We start from the raw sequence: 22263 nt of genomic DNA on the forward strand, positions 1-22263 counted from the left end.
GACAGACAGACAGACAGACAGACAGACAGACAGACAGACAGACAGACAGAGGCAGACAGACAGACAGACAGAAGACAGACAGACAGACAGACAGACAGACAGACAGACAGACAGACAGAGGCAGACAGACAGACAGCGACAGACAGACAGACAGACAGACAGACAGACAGACAGACAGACAGACAGACAGACAGACAGACAGACAGACAGACAGACAGACAGACAGACAGACAGACAGACAGACAGACAGACAGACAGACAGATAGATAGATAGATAGATAGATAGATAGATAGATAGATAGATAGATAGATAGATAGATAGATAGATAGATAGATAGATAGATAGATAGATAGATAGATAGAAAAATAGATAGATAGATAGATAGATAGATAGATAGATAGATAGATAGATAGATAGATAGATAGATAGATAGATAGATAGATAGATAGATAGATAGATAGATAGATAGATAGATAGATAGATAGATAGATAGATAGATAGATAGATAGATAGATAGATAGATAGATATAAAATTAAATGATCGCCCTATAATGAGAGTTTGCCCAAGGACGTATACGAGGGGAAAATACTGCTATGTAAAATTTATTGGATTAAATAGACAGTCGATCAACGAACGAATGCCAGTCAATTCGTGGATTTGCTAAGTTATTGCTGATTATAGTGTCTTATTCGTTGACGAACACCATTTTCTTCGCAACGTTTGGTGCATTTTTGTTTTAATATCAATTTTATTTCTCAATGCCATCCAGTCCTGCCTAAAGATAAGTGCATATATGCGTTGCTTGGCGGTTCATAATAATGTAGGGACTTCAAAATTCAGCCTAATCATCCTCAACCTAAACTCAGTAAATGGCGACAATGTAAAATGCAGTAAATTCATGCAAATTCAGTAAATGGTGGCATGTGGACAATATACTTGAACAAAGGATGATTTACACGAATCTAAAGCCTAAAACACCCGTAATTTTCCCTGGTCAGACATACTTGTTTACCCTTCCACTGCGAGTACTCTTTCTTTTTTTTTCTATAATGTCGAGTCCTTCAAAGTAGCGTGCACACATGCGGAATAGGATAGGACCAGGGTCTGACCGACAAAGAAAGCTCATTACATATGCAATTGAGACTCACAAACTGAAATTGACGAGTGAGCAGGAAATTCCACAATTCTAGGTCTAGACAGCAGTCCTTAATATTTATTACATGTATAGCCGGCGCATATAAAATTGGGTTTGTCGCAGAATTCCTGGCCTGTATACTACTTGTCAGGGGGGTAAATGTGATGCGTATGAAGATTTCTATTCTCATAGTCTTATTAGCTTCAGGTGATAAAAATTTTACCTTTGCGATATTTTGAGTGAATCACGCAATATTAGCGAGGACTTCCGCGCATTTGACAGGTTAAACAATGTTTTGAACGAGGGTCGATATGTGCAGGGAGACAAGCACAAGCACCGTGATCACGGAAAGTCCTCAGCGAGGAAGTTGGCCAAGAAGGACACAGCCAGCTCGAAGAAACAGGATTCTAATCCAGCCGCCACTCACGTACGTATAGAACATCCCGTTCAATGCTCAATATTACTGAAAGCAGATAAATAGCTAAGAAAGCAGCGAGGTTAAAGGCACAGAACAGTGAATTGAAAAACTAGGACCCGCATGGAGCTGTCCCTTCAATGCAGTTCAAAAGGTATCGTCTTTTCTTTTCTTCGTAATACGCATACAGGCTATACGTGAAGGCAAGGAAAAACACCACGGCAGGTAAAGACGAACCTTGGAAGCGTTTGGCATGCACTACAGCGTCTATGCTGAATGTCACCGAGTTTTGTCAAAAAGAATCCCTGGTTCAGTATACATAACCTATACAGTCACTGCTATTCTGCAAGTACATTTTGCTGACAATCAAATACACTACCTACAACCTAATTTTCGGCAACACTAAGTAAACATTTCGGTGCCTAAACATTAAAACGCACTATGAAAAATTGACAGGCTAGTTTGCATGTCCCCTGGATGATGCTCTAAAGCTTACAGTGTATAATAGGTAAATAAATACGTAAAAACATAATTGCACTTTTCAAGAACAAGACCTTCAGATTTGTAGCAGGTTATATTTTGTGCAGCTTATTGTAGCCCATTTGCTGATGATGAAATTAAACGGGCTCCAATAGTGGCTCACTTTGCATTTTTGCGCTTGTTTCCAAACGCTGATAAAAAAGAAAGGCTATACGCGCTTAACAGCTTAGGAAAAAACAGGTAAATTTTATTGTCAGTATTCTTGAAGAATGGCCTACTGACTAACTGGAAAGTTTTATTGAAAAAACAGCGTAATTTCAATATTTTCTCATCGTACCTTAAGTTACAGTTCTTAAGTCACCCACAAAACATGCTACGGCTCTCTAACTCACTGTTGACAGGGTTCAGTTGGTTTCTCTGCATGGTGCACCCAAGAACTTAAAAATTTGGTGCTTCTTGGCTGGCGCATCCGATGTACTTTTTGAGTTCGTTTGATGGTTGGTTTCGATTAATTAGCCTTGTCACGTTTCATAATAAACAAATTGTCATTGATAGGCAATCTTATTTGTAGGTTCGCTCAAACATGCACATAATATCTGCACAAGGTCCTGTATCAGACAGTGAAAATGCAACTTCCAAGTCTGTAAATATAGTCAGAAAATCAAGACTTAAACACTCAAACTTCAGAAGGAATTTTATATGAGAAAATAGTTGAAAAACCTCTCACTAAAAACATTTTAATCACAGGATCATAAAAACGGTTCGGAATTTTGGTAAACGCCATCGCGGCAATGTCGGAATACAGTGCTATCCTACTGCAAACAGAGCCAGCGGATCGAGTCATCCACATCAGCCGGACGACAAAAAAATCTTTCAGGCCGAACTTCCGGCTCATGTTAAAGAAGAGCGGCAGTGTAACCTTGTCTGCAACGCTCCACCGCGGCGTCTTATAGCTCGAGATACAGCATTACTACAACTCTCAGTGATATTATCACTGTTACCATATTATTATTATTATTATTATTATTATTATTATTATTATTATTATTATTATTATTATTATTATTATTATTCAGTAGTAGTGGTAGTAACAGTAGTCTTACAACTGCACGAGCCCAGTAGACATGACTCATCTCGTGTCAATACCAAATTATTGTTATTTTCTGTTGATTGAATTTCAGTTTCAAAATACAGCATTTCAAATGCGGCTAAAGGCACTTGCGCTCAAACCGAATAATTAAGAGCGTGCTGTCTTGCGCAGAAAAACAAGACTTCTGCCGCTGACCGTGCAAGAACGCCAGCATCGAAAGCCGCCAGCGGAGAGAGTACTAACCTTACGACTCAAGATTCGCGCCTGGGCGTAGCAGAGGTAAGATTCTTCTTTCTGAATTTCCAATGACGATCAATAACTCGTCGCTCCTGCCCTACACGAAAGAAAATTTCGTCATTTTGTGAAACTTCATTACATTGCATTTTAGTAAGTAAGCTTCACGTGGTATACTGTAAGAAAGTACGGATTTCGATTTAGTAAGTAAGATTCAAGAGGTATACTGTAAGGAAGTACGGATTTCGATTAAACGTATTTAACAGCATTTAAGTATATTACTTGAGGATCTACCACGTCGTCCGGTTCAATACCGCTCATTGTACTTATTACGTATCTCATATATCAACCTTGAATAACTTTTTCCGTCGTGTTGATCAACCGGGGTGACCACATTTTCTGGATGTTTTTCCACTTCAAGCGTGCGAGCCTCGTGTGTTGACTTTCAAGCCACCTGCTCTTTAAAGCTACCGGTGCTTTAGAAGTGGTAGCTCAATGTCTTTGGACTTCAGTGCCACACTTGGCGAGATTTTTTAGCGTACCACAATGACCTCCATGTTGTAACGCAGGCGGAACACACTCGGTCAATGGTCTTCAACGGACAGAAACAAAACTTCGGTCCTTAAAACGCTGCGAGCAAGGCATAGCTTATTTTATGCGAGTGAGGTTTATGTCGCAGAAGAAAATGAAGTGCTAGACAAGCCTATTTCGTTTTGCTATGTCGCTGAAGGAGGTGGTCGCCTGCAGTGACCACCACTGAGGAGTCCTCTGGAGTGACCATCATGCTTTGCAGGGTCTTATAAGGCAGAGTTTTATAATTATTGCTTAGTGCTTAGTATTAGCAGGGCGTGAAAATACAATCGCACTCTGATATTTTCGCAGGGTGCAACAAATATAATGAGAGTGATACCGACTTTTAATCTCGTGATATGGCCTACTAATATGCGCAAAGGAAGATCCGGCACGACAAAACCCCTTCGCCCTGTTCGTGATACTCCTCATACGTGGTGCATTAAGATAATGTTCCTCTCATGGCAGCAAAGGTGCCTATATAGAGACAGTTCTGCAATGTTAATCATCGCTTAACCATTGCTTATATGGTGGAGTCTCATTCGCCAAACAGAACAAAGAGATAAGAAGTCTATGTGTCACCTTCACCGTGTTCCTGAAGCTGACCTTGACATATGTGTTGGCCTTTCAGACAACTTTCAAACCTCAACAGCGGTGAAAATCGTACAAGCCAAGTGCCTCAGTGCAATGGATTATTTTCTGGATATCCACCACCGTGTCTTCGATAACAAGATTAAAGCGTTTTGTCGGTAGTACAATACGTATCTATAGCTGTAAGCACCAGCAGAGAAGCTACATAATGCAGAGGTGTGCTGTCTTCATTACAAAACCCCAACCTTCGACGACGACATGGATGTTTGAGACATGATAGGAAGCAGGGTCCGTTTAGCAGGTCGCCACCAAAAGTGACTGCTAGATCCTTAGTGCATGGTTGTCGCCCCAGGTCGCGTCTTCACTTTGTCTCACTGAAAGTGAACTAAATTTTGCGTTGTGAACACACCGTTTATTATCCCCCCCCCCACACACACACACATGCGTACCATATTTAATAAATTTCAGTTCTAGTCGCAAAATAGATGTCCTTGTATAAAAAAGCTAAACGGCAGGCACACACAAAAATATATTTATGATTTGTACGGCTTGGCATTTCCTTTCCTTTGCCGGTCTAATGTTGTTGGCTTTCCTGGGGTAAGTTGCTGTCAGAATGCCATGTCTGCAGATCACAAGAACTTCGGTTCAAGATTATGTTACAATCTTGGTTAATCTGTTATTCAGTTTTTGAATATTTTAATTGCGTCTATTTACACGTATATCTGCTCATAAGAATGCACAACCGAAAATATGATTTCATGAAATATCAGACCTGGGGCGCTATAACGTAAAACTATTCCAAACTTTTCTATTCCACTCTGCAATCAGCCCTCTGCGATTGGTCAAAAACTTTTTTGGACCACCCCCACTTCACCTGTCTGCCACGTGATGTCGCGAAAACCACGATAGATCCCCATCTGATATGAAATGTACACATTCATTATGCATGATTTTACCGAAGGAAGGAAAAATAATTATTTCTCATTCGACGCCTTTTCACGATTAGCCCTCGGCTATCGGACCAAAAAATTTCGGGCTGCACCCACTTCACCTGCGTCTCACGCGACGTTACAAAACCGCAAAACTCATGGCGTCAAAGTGACGTGTACGCGTTACGCGTTAAAAATCCATTAATATGCCGAACAAAACTGAATTTTCTTCTGAATAGCCACAGGCTGCCCTGTTCCGAAAAGAATAAAAGATGGCTGCCGCCGATCGCTGAGGCACGGGCTACTTGCACCTGACGGAGAGCATGGGTTTATTTGCATGTAATAAAACTTTCTGCGTGGGCGTGTAACGTTTTTGTGAACTTTTGGCATGTTTGCGACCTCGTTTTGCCATCTCTTCTTTGCTGGGGATCCGTTTTAGCGTCATTCCTGCACTTCCGTTGCATGCGGCTGCGGTTGTCGACGAACCACCGCAAGCTAAGTAACAGAAAGCGGACCAATCGCAGACGCCGGCAGCACCCTCTTCATCCAGTTATCTATTTTCAGTGCACTTAGATAAGACAAGCCGCTCAGTGTAGGCAATGTTATTCGTTTTTCAAGAAAACAACAGTGACCTCGTATGAACGAGGAGACCATTTGATTGGTTTGTTTAGAGAACCCTGTGGATGACCGCCCGACGCTTCCGTTGGTGGTTGTAGATTGGAATAAAACATATTGGAATAGTTTTACGTTATATGGCCCTTGGTGGCCATATTTCCGAAACAGTAAGAAATGACGTGAGAGTGGCTTGAATGACACTGTGAGCGTAGCGCTTTTGGCCTATATGATATATACTGCAGCCCTTGTACTATCAAAGGCGGCTCGAGGTATGGATCCTACACACAGCAGGGCTTGAATTTAGGCTTTCTACCATGTAGGGCAGCACAGCGTCATTCCTCGGCTAAAGAAGACGCCGAGCTTCAATGTTGTCCGTCGGTGATTTTATAGTGAGGCGGTTATTTTCTATAGGGAGTTGCTGGAGAAATGCACTAGTACTGATGGATTTGATCAGAGGCCGAGAGCATCTGGTCGCAAAATTTTCGCTCATGAATCATCATCGAGTGCCATTTGACAAGCAGTTGTCGCTAAAGTCGGGCGATTGTGCTGCAATTCACTTGCCCGAGTCAAAATAAATTGTCCAATGCAGGAATACTCTAGAATACGGGAATTAGGATCGCTGCTGCGGCGGTATAGGTAACGATGCCAAAGACCAAATTCAGAATATGAACAAGCACACAGCTACAACAAGGCTGCCGGTTCACCGTTATAGAAGCTGTCTTCCAAATCAATTTTCAATCCTGCACGGGAAACATTCGAAACATGGTTACTTACAGAGTGACAGAGGGCACCACGACAAGTAGCACGAGATTGAGGAAGCTATCGGTAGTCTTATAGTGCTGCCACTGTTGGTCGTTCATATCTCCACACCTAAGCGCACGATGAAATTCAATAGCGCCAAATTACGGCAATGCCACCTGTAAACACTAGAGGGCGCAATGATTGGAAGTGAGGCTGTGAAACGTCCGCCATTTAATACGACGCGTCGTATTCACCCTGTCTGTGCAAGCGCCTGTCCAAGATTCAGTTCGGTTAAGATGCAGCGCCGGATATGCGATAGCAAGAGCGTGTGTGCTCCAACCATCTTGTAGGAAGTGCCCAGTGTAAGTGCTGGACAACCCCTTGATATTGGAGTAACTATTCGTTATGCTCATCAAGAAAGTTTGCGCTTTAGTTAGTTGGTGCATGGTCATTAGAACGAAAGCAGCGAACGCGAAAGCTATTGCAATAAGGATACAGAGACAGCGTTGTAACTCTCTCAGCAAGCTTCCAGACAATACGCCACGCTACTCTATGGAGAAGCTATTGAGTGATGAGGTAGCGAAAAATGTCTTCAATACATGAAGAATTATCTAAACCTCAAATTTAACCTTCAGCAATAAAATATTACAAGTACCATATTCACGTCATCAATCCAAAGTACCGCACAACATATCAAACTAATTTTGCGGTAGGCCCTCAGGGTGGAGAAGCGTAGGCCCTCAGGGTGGAGAAAGATTAAAGAATGGCAACATTTGTTATCCGCCTGTGAGCAGTGTAAAATCGCCAAGGGAATGCAACACGGTTTTCTCAGAAAGAACGATTTGCAGTTGAAGAAAAATTTGACACCCCAAAACTGAACGGGGTTCCTTTGTAGCATTCTCTTTCAATAAGTGTCATGGTCACGCATCATTAATAACACAGACTAGCCTAAAGAAATGAAGTTCTAAATGTCGTGACAGCGGCAAAAACTCACAGGAACTGACTCCTACGGTAAAAACATCATCCGTAAAGTTATGCCCCTTGACACGCTGATTTCCCCAGAGTTCTACACATGGGGTTTCCAAATATTAGTCGTAAAACATACGAATGGCAAGCACCCATATCAGAACGAAAAGATTTATATGTACAGATTTACAGGCTCGTTGAAATAATAGTGCGTCGACTACCGAATTGTGTGCACAGATGCGCAGTTGCGAACACGACTTGTGAAAGAGGAAGCGATGGTGAGGCGATGAAAACAGAGAGCGTGGTACGGCCTGATTCCACAATACGAAAAATAATGAAAATGGTAGAACAGGAAGAGAGACAGCGGCGCTGTTGGTAATGGTGAGCGGTGGCGAATTAACTGCGTTTTAATAATGATAACTTTAGAGTGCAGCCAAAATTATCGTACATATAGTTAATTTCACTCACAACAGCTGCAGGTAGATGTCGAAAGTGATAATTTATATAGTCCAGCTTGGATCACTATTTGCTTCTATGAAATCTGAAAGACATAAATGCCACTTTTATGATGGTGCTATAAATAGAAAAAGTACAACCATATTTTAAAATGTGAGCTTTACAATCCTCTCAACATTACCACAAAACTAATGGGCATTTTCGTAGTGGGATAAGGTTTAGTCATGCCTGCTTTATTACACCTCAGCCCAGGCGTTGCAGTTCGATAACGGTGCACAGGAATAGTTTGATTAAGGAAATACGTTTACTTGTTATTCTTCTTATGACTCACAGAGTCACTTGAAGAACAAATGAAAGATGGCCATGGAACAACATCGATTAAACAATTAGTTCCCTAGTTGTTTTTTCACATGGAAAGCAAGAACCAGAAGGCTAATATAAATAATTTGGGTTCTCGCCATGGCAGCAGGTGTCTGATATATATCGTTACATGTGGATAGACACGGACCAAAGAGTCTATTTGCACGGTATTTACACTGAAGCGAGACCGCCAGGCAGACACTCGCTCGCGCGAAGAGCCCAGACACTTCATCGTCTTTATGATGGTGGCTCGCCTCTTGAGCATCTGTTGATGTTATCGTAATGCTACTCCCCGACAGCAAAAGCGCCGGCTCAGTACGGTGTAATATCTAAGTTGCGTGGACACTTGTAGGGCATGAGTCTGCCGACGTGGACAATGTCACTGCTTGTCATAGTGGTGGATGCAGTGGCTAGAATAATTTCATAGGTGACATAAATCACATGGCGGAGCACGCAATATGGGCATATGCAACCGGAGAGTAGCTTTTCACAAAGGCCAACTTGACGAGATGGCGAACAAAGGAACACGAGTGTGCGGGGTAAAAATGAACGCTACGGTGACAGAGGTGGTAGCGATACAGCTTCTGTGTGTCTATAAACACTTGCATTATATATATAAGATTTCTTGAAGAGCATGTGACCGTGGCTTCAGACGGCCACCTGACTTAGGTCAAGATCCCGTTGTTTGCGTTTTGGTGTGGAACAGTTTCATTCTAATGCATATACGAAGGTAGATCACACTGCTCCACCTGAAAATCCAGAACTAATAGACGTTTCCGTTTTATATGATGGCAACGTGAATATAGTATATGAAAAGTTTGTTGCTGTCCAAGTAGAATTGCGAAAATAATGAGATGTCAGCCTCACGTTATCGCAAACTACGGTAACGGTGAAGTCAGACGTACAAGACATCTAACACGATACTGACAGGAGTGCATGATGTAATTTGCAGGTAGAGATCAAATATAGTCGCAAAATCAACGGTCTAAAATTCTGTATTTTTGCTGACTCCTACATTCTGTGCTCTCTTTTTAGCTTATCCTTGCTTAAATCCTCTAATGATGACAAACGTAAAAGCTACTCCTTAGTAGGACATTGCGTTGTGTGGTCGTGAAAAAATATTTAGAAAAATAAATTTACGCTTTGGTGATGATACTATCATTTATTTAGATCCTCTTGGAAACGGGGCACGGACAAATAGTAACCTCATTTGCTTGAGTTATCCCGGTAGGCTAAAGATGCTTTACTTGCTTTGGATTCTGTTCTTTCACCCTGCCTTACCTAAAGCATTTAACGTCAACACAGAAATCGGGAGAAGGTCTGCCAGGGGGCGAACACGGGATGCGTGACCAGCAAAACCAACCACGCAAGAAGTCGAACACTGGCAGTGCCGAAATACTGAAAAGCAGAGATCCGAAACAATGACTGCTTGAGGCAACTTCATTAGGTGTGCCTGAAAAATAGAGGAGTGACATAGGGCACTGAGCAAGGGAGATGCAAAGAGGAGTACACTGGAGGGCAAAGTGACGTCAAAGCTAATTAGCGTGTATTCTAATGGCTGGGTGTGTTGAAATAGCTCGAGATTTACGAACCTCCTTGACAGCGCTAACTTCGCAATATTTTTATCAACACTAGTCAAAATAATTAAAGATTGACCTTAGTACTTACTACTGTTTTTAATGATAGGTAATGTAGGTTTGCCATGAGACAGTTATAAAAGTTTCACGATAAACATGCATATCAAAGTCGACATTAATCTGTCGCGGAGGTACAATAGCTATAGCTGTGCGCGACCAGCGCACAGCCATAGCTATCGAATACGCGGGTTTGAATACGGCTATGGTAGCCACATTCCGATAAGGGCAGAATGCAAAAACTCCAGTGTGCTGTGCTTTGGTTCCATGTTAAAGATCTTCAGAGCTCGAACATAAGTCAGAGTACTCCACTATGGCGACTTTCAAACAGACTGTGCAGTTTCGGGACGCTAAATACCACAGTTCAATGATACATTCGACATATTGCCCCGCTCAAGGGTCGGTGGTTTGTTTGGCCGTTGATTGGCAAAAAACGTAAGAGTTTGGTCCACAATGTCTGTCACAGCTACAAACCGCTAACTGCCCAGGTGCACTCATAGGTACCTGGACAGTTAGGTACTTTACTAAAACTGCCTACTTAAGGTTTTAACTTAAGGGTAGTTGGGCCACAAAAGATTTGTGAGGGCGCCATTATTGTTTTAATAGGAAAAATAGACTAATTACGTCGATGAAAAGTTAGTCAGATAGTGTCTTCACATTTATTTTGTACAGAAAGACAGTGTGCATGGGCTACGTTTAATGCGGAAAACGATTTCAGGATAAACTTGGTTGTAAACGTCTAGTGCTTGACCCGTTCACTTCTTTCTTCTATCGTCCATTTGCTCGCTTCTTGTGTATTCTGGCGCACGTGCCAACGCGCCAAGCAAGAAATTCTGCTTTGAACGGAAACCGGGCATAATACATGTCGAATTCAATTTCCCATGCCTGTTCCTAGCTTACCTTTCTTTTTAACCTAGGACAGAAGAGAGCCTTGCGTTGAGTACGCATGTTACATGTCATTTTGTGAACGCCTTGATAGTCGTGTGCAGCCACCTTCTACGCGCCCTAATTTAGTCTTGGCATCGCAGGTGAGCCGGCATCAGAAAAATCAAATAGAGAAGAACACGAACGTGAAGAAGTCTTCGTCTAAGTCCCCAAAAACAGGCGAGGAAAACAAACCTGCGCATGAGCCAGATACGGAGCACACTTCGCAGGTGATGTCAGCCAAGCAGAGCAAAGCAGTGAACCTGAGTGGTGCAACCATGGCCCTCATCAAGATGCGTCGACGTCCTAGGACTGTGCATTCTGGAACCAGGACACCGCATAAAGGTGTTGGGAGCCCAGGAGAGTTTGTAATATCGCGAGAAAACGTAGCGCAATGCTTGCTTTCAATTTAAAGCTTAAACACCGTGTAACAGTTTAGGCCTACACGGGAAAAAAGATACTAGAAAGTAGTACAACGAACGTCTTTTGCTTGCCTCCTGTATCATTTTTTATAATACCAGTTACGACCGAAACAGTACAACTTTCCTTCTGGGAAGAATTTGGAGCAAGAATATTATCCAAATTCGAAGCTTACAGCGCAGTAGCAGATGAAAATAGCAGAGATCTACAGCGCACAAATTATGTCATCTACAAATAATTTTCAGTATATGAGGCTGGGCTTTCTGAGCGATGTAAAATATTCTAAATTGGCGGAGCCTGTTGTCTGAGAGAATGAATCCTTTATCAGAGCGTGGAACTTCACTAGACAACGAACAAGGCCTGGTGTAATGTCAACGCTGCGAAATCGCTTGTAATTTTTATGCCCCCTCCAATTGAACTAAGTGATCGCAACTTCTTAACTACATCATTCTGTTTACTGAAATGCCATAAATGCAACTTTGTTTTTTTTTTGTAAATGCGTTCGCACTATGAGCAAACTGAAATTGTCTCACTTGTTGGGACTCGTCGAGCTTTAGAGAATCGCTTTATTTTTGTTTCTCTTATCAGCTTCCCTATATTTTGAAAAATGCTGATCATTCTCCAGGCTTGATTATTGTAGTAAATCCGCATGAATTCACTCTTCATGAATATAATGCCCGAGTTATTGCCTGTCCAAGCCACGCAGGCATTTGGGAAAGGATTATTGATTCTTTTCTTTCATGTTCATCATGCGATGCCGAACAATTATTTCCTCACATAGTTACGGGCAAACATTTAGAACTTAGGCATCTGAGGGCTATAACTGGCGACAATTCTCGCAAACGAAAATGTTTTGCTTGTGTAAAAGTCCACTGTACGTGGCATCAATTATTTCTCGATTCAACACACACCAGAGCTCCCTGCTGCGACATTCTTTGTAAGTTGTAGCTCTTTCTTGAGGTCTACCTACCAGTTTAAGCGGCGGCCTCTCGAAGGAAGAAGAGTTGCCAGCCGTGATCGTACAAAGGCAAGCACTTCAGCGAATTGCTTTACTTCCATCCTAGTAGAGTGACACAAAAGTTGTCTGAAGTGCTGGCTTTATCAAAAAGCCTTTGAACGCATTTTTCGTACAGAGCGAATTATGACCACTAATGGGTGAGTAACAACCGCACACTATAACATCGTCGATGACACAATAGCCTGACATAACAGTTGGAAATCACGCATAATGTGAACAATGTTTCACATTCACCCTGCAGTTGCTTCGCAATCTGGTGGCAAAATGGTGCTTCACTTAATTATTCTCAGTGACTCATGGGAAATTGCTAAAACGTTTCGAGTGCATCCACAGTACCGCACGGCTTTTGAATAGAGTGATGCATGGCATATAGTTATCTAAAAACAAAGGGCATGGCGTTAATGTATGGCGAGTGCCTCCGTGCACTAGCACAGTAGAGAGAGCACGAACAATCTGAGTGCGAGTAGCCCAAAGCCCTCATTAACGCTAGAGCAGAGAAATTTACTACTTGGGCTTTAGTTATGCAAAGAGAGCAAGCATACCCAGCCGAATGAAGGGTTCAGAAATAAATTGATTATTAAACTTATGTTAGTAGCCTGCATGCTCAACTTCAGACAACATCACATGCTCCAGCCTATTAAAATGCTACTGTGAGCCTCGTAATCAATTCATCATTACCAATAAAACTAACTTATTATTCAATTTTTATTTTTATGCATCAAACGCCGCGTAACCTAAAGAAGACGTTGTGTTTATCGGGGTTAAGCACCGACGCTTGTAAAACGCAGACTTAGTTGTTTTTAAAAGACTGTCCCTTTCAGACATTTCTTTGAAAGCTACTCTTGCATAGCCAAATGTTTGCACCACATCTGACTTATGTGTTAGGAGCTCTTAAGTAATGCAACCTTCCCCATGGTGTTTCCGCATAGGTCGTCAAATCCAGGCTCCTCTTACTCTGATAGATTTCTCCACGTAAAATGTCCTGGCTCCCGGGCCTACTGTAGCAGGCATTGTTTGGTTTCAGCTCTCCGGGGTTCATTAAAGTTTGCGCCCTGTGGCGAGGTCTATTTTCCTACTCCACGCTGTTCAAATATGCTGAAGGAATGTGAGTGGGACATGTTATCCAAAACACTTCTTCAGAAGTGCCTGCTGACGTAGTGTATGAAGATCTGCGTATTTTACGGGATTTTGTTATATTTTCAAACTCGGGAGGTACGGATACAGCGTTAGTTCTTCTCATAACGTTCCCCTTGGCTTTGTCCTTATGTTTCTTGATTTGAAAACCGATAACAGATTTTCTATAATGCAGGCAGAGGAAAATTTATTACAGTTCTTGATTGCAGGTTCACAGTGGCCGCTAGTGGAATAAGAGGCCTTAATTACCTTTGGTGCAGATAAAACTAGAGACGGGACCCAAGCCGACACTCATCAGAATAATGACGGCGAAGACGATCCTGAGGAGCAACTGCCCTTCCTCCTGGTGGCCGGCGCTGTCGTAGTTGCACTGGGCATTCTCTTCATGGGTATCTGGACCTTCAACTACGTGATAGCCAAGGCATTGCAAGCGCTCAACGGAACCGACGAGATGAGGATTCGTCACTTTCTCAAGGACGTGATGAGGACTTGCATGTCTAAAGTAAGAATAGCGAGCAAGATAGGCAATTCGGTGGTTCGTTAAGTCATAGTTTGTAGCTACAATGTCCTGAGCTGTGCGCTCCCATATCATTTGACACGTACGAATTTTTGCACAAGTTTACAAATTTAATTATACAAATTACAATACTATAATACATTTAGTTGCATATTTACATAATACACATAATAATTATTTGAATATACAATTACAATCACAATTAAATACAAATTTCTGTCTTGGTGATCACTTCTTTTGAAGTTATCCATGTTAACGTTTCTATACCAGTTCATACGCACGAAGAGAAATACCGAGGATCTTAAGGCACATCCACATGTGATTGCCAGGGAAAATAGGCACACAAGACAATCGAAACGTTTGCCCTAAAGTATAGCGCAAATGCAAATAATAATTTCATACCAATGTGAATCCCAGCTGCCATGTTTCGTTTTCCCATAGGAAGAGTCTCCTAATACAGCATATCTTGCATGCTTTTGAAGGAAACAGCCGAACCTGACTTAATCACTCCAAAACAGCCACATGACTGGGTGGCGTCTTCTCGGAACACTCTGAAGCGGCCATAAGCAGTCAGCTGAAGGGCGCTATAACATAAAACTATTCCGAAATTTTCTATTCCAATTTTGAAATCAGCCCTCCCCGATTGGTCGAAAACTTTTCCGAATCAACTTCGCCTGTCTTTCACGCAATGTCACGAAATCCTCAATAGCTCCCCATCTGATATGACGCATGCACACTGATTATGCATGGTTGAACCAAGCAAAAAAAGTTATTTCTGATTCGTAGCCTTTTCGACATTAGCCCTCGGCTATTGGTCAAATGTTTTCGGGCTGCACCCACTTCACCTACGTGTCACGCGACGTCACAAAACCACGAAAATTCATCTCGCGAAAGTGACGTGTACGCGATAAAGATTCACTAATATACCGAAAAAAACTGAATTTTATTTTCTGAATAGCCGCACGCTGCCCTGTTCTGAAAAGAATAAGAGGTGACTGCCGCCGATCGCTCAGGCACTGGCTACTCGCACCTGCCGGAGAGCATCGCTTTATTTGTGTACAATGAAACTTTTTTGCGTGCTCGTGTAACGTTATAGAGCACTTTCCGCACGTTTATGATCTCGCTCTGCCAGCTCTTTTTTTGCTGAGGATCCGTTTTACCGGCATTCTTAATATTTCGTTGCATGGCGCTGCGATTTTCAACCAGCCACCTCAAGCTAAGTAAGGGAAAGCGGACCAATCGCAGATGCAAGCACCGCCTTCTTCCTGCTGTTACTGATTTTCAGTCCAGTGGCTTGGCCCATCGAATCCCTCTCAGCTTGAGCGGGCTCCTCGCCTCTTGTCAGCCAACTAGATAAGACAAGCCGGTCAGTGGGGGCAATATTATTCGTTTTTAAAGCAAACAAAAGCGATCTCCAGTAAACGAGGAGAGCGTTTGATTCGTCTGTTCAAAAAACCCTGCAGGTCACCGTCCGATGCTTGCGTCGGCGGTTACACAAGTTTGCCGTCACGAGACTGGAATAAAAACATATTGGAATAGTTTTACGTTATAGGGGTCGAATGTAGCATAAGAAATTTCGTCGCATAACTCGCTGTTGGTAAGCATTGTCGTTGCAGCAATTGTTGCTACTCACACGCAGTCTCTAGTTATGCGACGTCGAACAACATTCGAAGTAAACCGGTGACAGAAGCGACAATCTAAAAAAATTAGCCAGCGATTACACTTCTTGGTAATGAGATCTTTGAGGGCCGCTGCTGCCTTATTTCAACAACAGAGAACAGCATACAGAAGACGCAGTGGCGAACGAAGGTAGTTCTGCGTTACGAATTGGGCAGCACACAGGGCGATCTGACGCTATCGAGCCGGCGCTCCCGCGAGGCGCCATCGCATCATCTTATTGTGGGTCACCACCACACCTCACTTATTAGCAATTATTGTTTAATGTTTCTTCTGAGGTGGGATGAGAAAACAGGTTTAGAGCAGGGGCATTGAGTGCAGGTCCACACTCATACACTCCCCGACAGGCCTCAATGTGGCCGCACAAGGTTGAGGTGGGAAGTAGAAGTAAAGTGATGAAACGCTATAAGCGTTTTTTGAGTTACCGCAACGGCACTGTGCCAGGCAAGGGGAGGTGTAGGCAGGGGGACGTACAGGACATGAGTGGAGGCGGAAGGACATCCAGGCGCAAGCATTGCCAGAGGCGACGAATACCACTGAGAAATGCGCCCCGCAAACAGGGATGCAAGAGACACGGCTCAAAGCCGTACAGGAACGCGACGCGGAGACGGAGGAGCGAAGAGCCGTGTATCACGCACGAGGCGGCAGGGAGGGCCCGCCGCTGACACCGCGGCTGTGCCGCGACAGCGGGAGAAGGAACGGCGAGGGCTGGGTGGACGGTCGCGGCGAGAGTGACCGCAACAGCGCTGCGCGGAGGAAGGGGGCGAGACGATAGGCAAGAACACGTAATCCGGCTCTGGAGGACAAGGCAAGAGCAACGCTCGCGCCATGCACGAGAGATGGCGCCAGGGGCGCATTCAGCTAGAGCAGAGCGCTGGCGCCGGCTGCGAAGCTAGTTACGGCGAGGCACAATGCCGCAGTGGACGGCGACGCGAAAAGAAGGAACGGGCACCCAAAGAGCTGCGCTTTAAAACTAGCTACAAACATTGCTTGGAATATTACATTAGTGGTCCGTGATTCGCTGAATAGGAATCAGATAACAGCGGTAGCAGAAAGAAAACAAAAAGGAAAGATCATACCTAAAATAGGAACATTCACAAGAATGCACGGCAATTGAACTGTCAGGAACCTGTCACAGGTAACGTATTCGTCTTTGTTTATCCATCCACTGAAGAATACATTGCAAATTGTGGTACTCCATGGTTTGTCTGAGGTTAGCAGTGCTAGAAAACTGGGGCAATTTGCATACATCAGTGGAAGGTAAAAAATAAAGCATAACAATCTAACACATCTTCTTAAGTGTGCTTTATGATATTGGACATCACGAACCTATTTTATTTAGAAACTATTCAAACAAAATTAACTCCTAGTATGCCTCTGTCGCAGCAGGAATTTCTGGCACCACTGCAACCAAGGTCAGCTTTAGTATGCGGCCTTCATTTATTGCATTTCACGAGCTCACGCAAAGGCGCTGATTCCGGTCGTCGATTTGAGTGGTCATTGATTTACCTAGTTTTACAAGGTCCACATGGAATAGCAATAAATGTGCGGGATGCATTTACGAGATGATAATGACAAATGTAAGATAAAGGAGATGGCAATATATGCCTTCACCTGTACTGCCGCGCGAGATAACTGAAAATGAAGAACGGGACGGTATACACTAATGAATTTAATTAAACTTGCATGGCTATCATTATGTAGGATATCTTGTCTTTGTGTAGTACATTTTTTCTGCGCTTGCCGATTTTCTTATCGCGCCTGCAGGAGTGTCGCAAGGCCGCCGCCGCACTCACCGACTCCGTCCCTACTCTGAGCGCTAACCCTTGCTCCGATTTTTATAACTTCTCTTGCGGACTCTGGAACGTATCGCAGCAGGGTATCATCCACGGAGGTAACCACTCGGGCACTTATCGTCAGTGGCTTGAAGAGCGCTACATCACCGGTGTGCACTCCTGGATGCTCCGTCTGCTCACAGACAATGAGACAGGCGAGGCCAAGAGAGATTTGACGACCGCCAGACCGGTATGCGGCACACCAACAATACTACGCACCATCAATAATATGCAACAAAGCGAGAATCTATGTTGCATATTATTGAATCATCAGTTAGTTGCTGGCATAGCGTAGCTAATATCGTTTCGAGTGACAGAGCCAGTATCAACGTGAAAAGATATTGAACAGCTAACTATGACGGGGTGCTTCCAGCTCGTGGCGACAAAACAAACTCACACTCGGTAAGATCAGCTAATATAGGCTAAAGTGTAAAGACACTGGCTGAAAGTAATGCTCATGCAATTACGCGTCACATTGTCTATGTGATCATGCAAGCATATGATGCTCTACTCCACTGAACATAAAAAGTTCCTAACTGAATTGTACCTAGCGTGGAGAATAAAACTATCAGTACATTCTCATGCATGCAACAAAAATATCCACTTCACCTACTAGAAATATATGTGCCATCTGGTAGGCTCGTTCAGCCAAGCCTAACAATCATCATTCGCATGCACCAAGCAATATACTGGGCCGTCCAAGAGGCCAATGCCGCAGGCCGCCTAAATGGAATATGTAGCTGAATGCGCCCTGTCATGAAAGACTGTGAAACTCGTACACAGACGGAGACGGTTCGAGAGTTTATACTCAGTGGCCCTGTTCTGAAAATGTCGGAGTGGTCAAATGCTATGTCTCGTTAGCTTGTCCACCATTCTACCACGTCCGCTCCCTCATGTTTAAATGGACAGCTTTCTTCAACTATTTTGCTCACTTTGGATGGCTGGATGATCTCGTACGATAAACTGTGGCCCGTAACCAGTCACGCAAGTTTCGGTTCGGGCCACTAGGTATGCGATATATGCTGGCCGCTGGCTTGCCAAGCACACAACATGAGCCCCTGCGTATGTGCCCGAACAGACAACATCGGCACTGCGCATATGATAAAGTTATTCGCCCAATCTTGGCCAGTCCTCCGCAATGGATATGCCATAAGGGGACAGAAAAGGTATGTTGGGTTAAATATACTTATGCAATAGTGCCCGCCTCCGCAACATTCGCCTTTGTGTCGAACGAGACCACTTGATGGATAGCCACTCCAGCAATTTTACATCCAGTGTACCGGAATAGTGTCTGTGTGGGGCGGGGGAGGGAGGAGAAGGGTTCTCCGAAATTGTAACTGGAGTGCAGTGCTTACAAGATATACTACTGTATTTTGTTGTCTATCATTCGGCAATGTGGTTGGCACTGAGATTTCCAGTTTGTGTGTCTGCTCATGCGCCCGTAAGCTTTCGGTATACACGGATGAAATGAGGATAAGCAGCAGGTCACGCATGAAAGTTGTCCTGGACTTTGACAATCATGTACGGCGCTTTCTGCCGCAATTTTTTACTTTATTGTTATGCATTATGTATATTGTTCAGCACGCTGTCCTGCTAGTACATTTGTGTGAAAAAAACTGCAGCAGAGATGTGACGATACAGGGCAGGTGAAAAACTACCATATCAGAAATTTCGTGTCTACCAATGTGTGGACATTTTCATTTTCTTTGAAATACCTCGTTCAAGCTTAGCGGCTGTGGCGTGGCGCTGCTCAGCTCGAGTTCGTCGGTTCGATCAAGGCCGCGGCGGCTGCCATTTTTATAGGGTCACTGCAATTACTCACAAACGACATATGTATACCTTGACGAACTCCATGTAGTAAAAATTAAACAAGAGTCTTCCACTATGGCGCAGCTCATCATCGTATCGCAGTTGTGGCACGTACATTCCCAGAGTTGATTATACTGAATTTCTGATCATCCTCCTGCCGCATCAGTAGGGGCATAGCTTATAACTCAGATACTAAAGTCGACTCTACTCTCGCTTTAACTACAGACAAGGTGTACTTATTGAGATACGACGTGAAACAGAAATGGCAACGAAACTGATGCTTTGTGATCAATTCTTACAAACTGAGTGCATATTATGCGGAACTTATAGAAGTGTCGCTGTTGAGTGTGTGTGTGTGTGTCTGTGCGCGCGTGTGCGTGCGTGCGTGCGTGCGTGTGCGTGTGTGTGTGTGTGTGTGTGTGTGTGTGTGTGTGTGTGTGTGTGTGTGTGTGTGTGTGTGTGTGTGTGTGTGTGTGTGTGTGTGTGTGTGTGTGTGTGTTATAACAAGGCAAATTATATCGAATTCTGAAGTCCGACAGTCTGTGTTCCGTTTGTCGCACGATAAATTTTCATTTTTTTTTATTTCAGGTCGCCCGTGCGTACCAATCTTGTGTTACTTTCTTTACTAACGTGACTACCAGTGGCCACTTAATTTCGATGTGGAAGGCTGCTGCCGTGGACACAGCTGCGTGGATGTCGGCGGCCAACTTCTCGCAGCTCTTCACCCTGGTGGTTCACAGCACTCTGGAGAGTCACCTTCCGTCTGTTCTGAGTGTTGATTGCGATAAACGTGGAACAGTGGACGTATATACCACCAGCCCGATTGAAATGAATAGGTAAGCAGGGGTGCGGCACCTGAAAGATCCATTTTTAAAAGCCGAGAGTAATACACTGTTCGGGTTTTACATTCCAAACTATCAAACTTTTCTGCTATAACTACAGTGTAGTGAATAACTTTCGCTTAATGTCGATGCCTTCTGGCTTTTTCACGTGCTTTCACATCAAGGGCCTTTGCATACTGCTGTCATAGGGATACCGCCGCACCTAGCTCGGACTAAACAATGTGGTAACATTCCCGCTTATGTTCAGTGCGAACGGTGACATGCAGTTATTCCTGAAAATAGACAGCTTTATATTAGCGTGCTTAGCACAATAGCGGGCTAAGTGGAATAGCTGGTTCGAAATACCTTTACGTAGAACGCTAAACGACCCATTGCGTTTAGCGAACGCACGCTATTTCTCAGATTTATCGTTACCGCCTTTGCGTGGTTGTCGTAGTTTACGTAAAATATGTAGTCGGTCCCTCACACCCTCTTAGAACTGAATTCGGCGTTGCTTTTGTAGAATTTACTTCGTTGATAGCAAGGTGGCAAATTACTGCTTAAACAGCTTTCGCTTCGTGTCAGGCCGCCTCGGCAACGAAATATTATGGATAACCTTGTGAGTTTTCAGAGATCACTTCTCGTTTGGAGGAAGTCGAGCCATAACGAGAGAAACCTCTGAGATAGCAGCGCCACTCGTCGGTGAAGTCGGGAGATAGGTGCGCTGATCTCAGATGCAATGGTCAACAGCTTTCACTGCTTCGACTGATTTCGCCGTGGGTCGGAAGACATGAACAGCACAAATACAACGCACCCCGGCTTTCACTACGCTACATTTCACACTTTTTTAGGCGCACACACAGAGCTTGACGAATGGATGGATGTGGCATGTGAAGATATTGATTGGCAGGAATGGAGCATTCAATGTCACATTTCCAACAAGCGCTGTTCTTGCTGCACACCTTCTGCGTGATGACTACGCCGTTCTGGTTGCTGTTTTCTTGCACCTGATGCGTGGGTTAGATGTGCATGTACGGAGCTAGTAGATGGATTTGTTGATAATCGTATGTTACAGTTTCTGCGAGTGCAGAGATGTGCAGCGTCAGATATTCTGCAGTGAGTGTTTTCTGGGTAGCTGCACAAATTTATATGGCATACAAGTAAATTTAGTTTATTTAATTTCGTGGTTTAATATCTCGACACTTCACTGCAGGACATGAGTTATTTTGTAGTTTAGGCTTGAGATAATTGTTAACGACCTCGGGTTCCTGGGTGTTTAAAACGCGCGCCAAACGTACAGTACACGAGCAGTTTCGCACCATTGCAATGAAGTCACCGCAGCGGGTGAGCGAACCCTCGACTTGGCGCTAGGCAGCAGAAAGCCGTAACCACTCAGCCACTGCGAAGCCTGAGTCGCAGCGTGGAGCGAATGTTCATCCCTGGGAAGGTGACCAATATGTCTACTTCGTTGGATTCGGATAAAAAAATTATGCGCTAGGCCCGGGGCTGAAATGTCCGCCGGGCCTAGGTGATGACGACGTTCACGACGACGACGATCACCGTGAACGAATAAAATGCCAAGTATTCAGCCTGTTGCGGGTCGCACCTTCTGTTTACATTCAGGCAAAATTTAACATGCTCTTGCAGGGCATCTTGCAACATTCCTCCTTCCAGAGAACATGTCCCTTTTTTCTCTACTGTCTAGTGTTTACTATCTATATAGCAAGCACGTTGCAATCATTTAGCCATAAAGTTAGTCCCAAACGCGCGAACTGTGACATCTCAGTCATTCAGAAACAAGCGAACTGCGTGTTATAAAGACTGGAACATTTTAGCTAAGAAAGACACTTTTTCTCTGCATGTGTGGCAGAGAATCTAGGCAATTACAAG

The 22263-nt window shown here is 43.7% G+C and overlaps 1 protein-coding gene across 1 annotated transcript in view; it reads left to right on the forward strand.

Moving 5' to 3' along the window:
* LOC135897304 (uncharacterized) overlaps nucleotides 1-22263 on the forward strand; it is a 50067-nt gene that overhangs the window by 9448 nt on the left and 18356 nt on the right. The window contains exons 2-7 of the mRNA XM_065425913.1: nucleotides 1457-1564; nucleotides 3294-3401; nucleotides 11247-11487; nucleotides 13975-14216; nucleotides 17676-17933; nucleotides 20141-20388. Of these exons, the coding sequence (XP_065281985.1) occupies nucleotides 11376-11487; nucleotides 13975-14216; nucleotides 17676-17933; nucleotides 20141-20388 (860 nt within the window). The 5' untranslated portion in view covers nucleotides 1457-1564; nucleotides 3294-3401; nucleotides 11247-11375. The remainder of the gene's footprint in view (nucleotides 1-1456; nucleotides 1565-3293; nucleotides 3402-11246; nucleotides 11488-13974; nucleotides 14217-17675; nucleotides 17934-20140; nucleotides 20389-22263) is intronic.

Source organism: Dermacentor albipictus, chromosome 1 (assembly GCF_038994185.2).
Source record: "Dermacentor albipictus isolate Rhodes 1998 colony chromosome 1, USDA_Dalb.pri_finalv2, whole genome shotgun sequence".
Lineage (NCBI taxonomy): Eukaryota > Metazoa > Arthropoda > Arachnida > Ixodida > Ixodidae > Dermacentor > Dermacentor albipictus.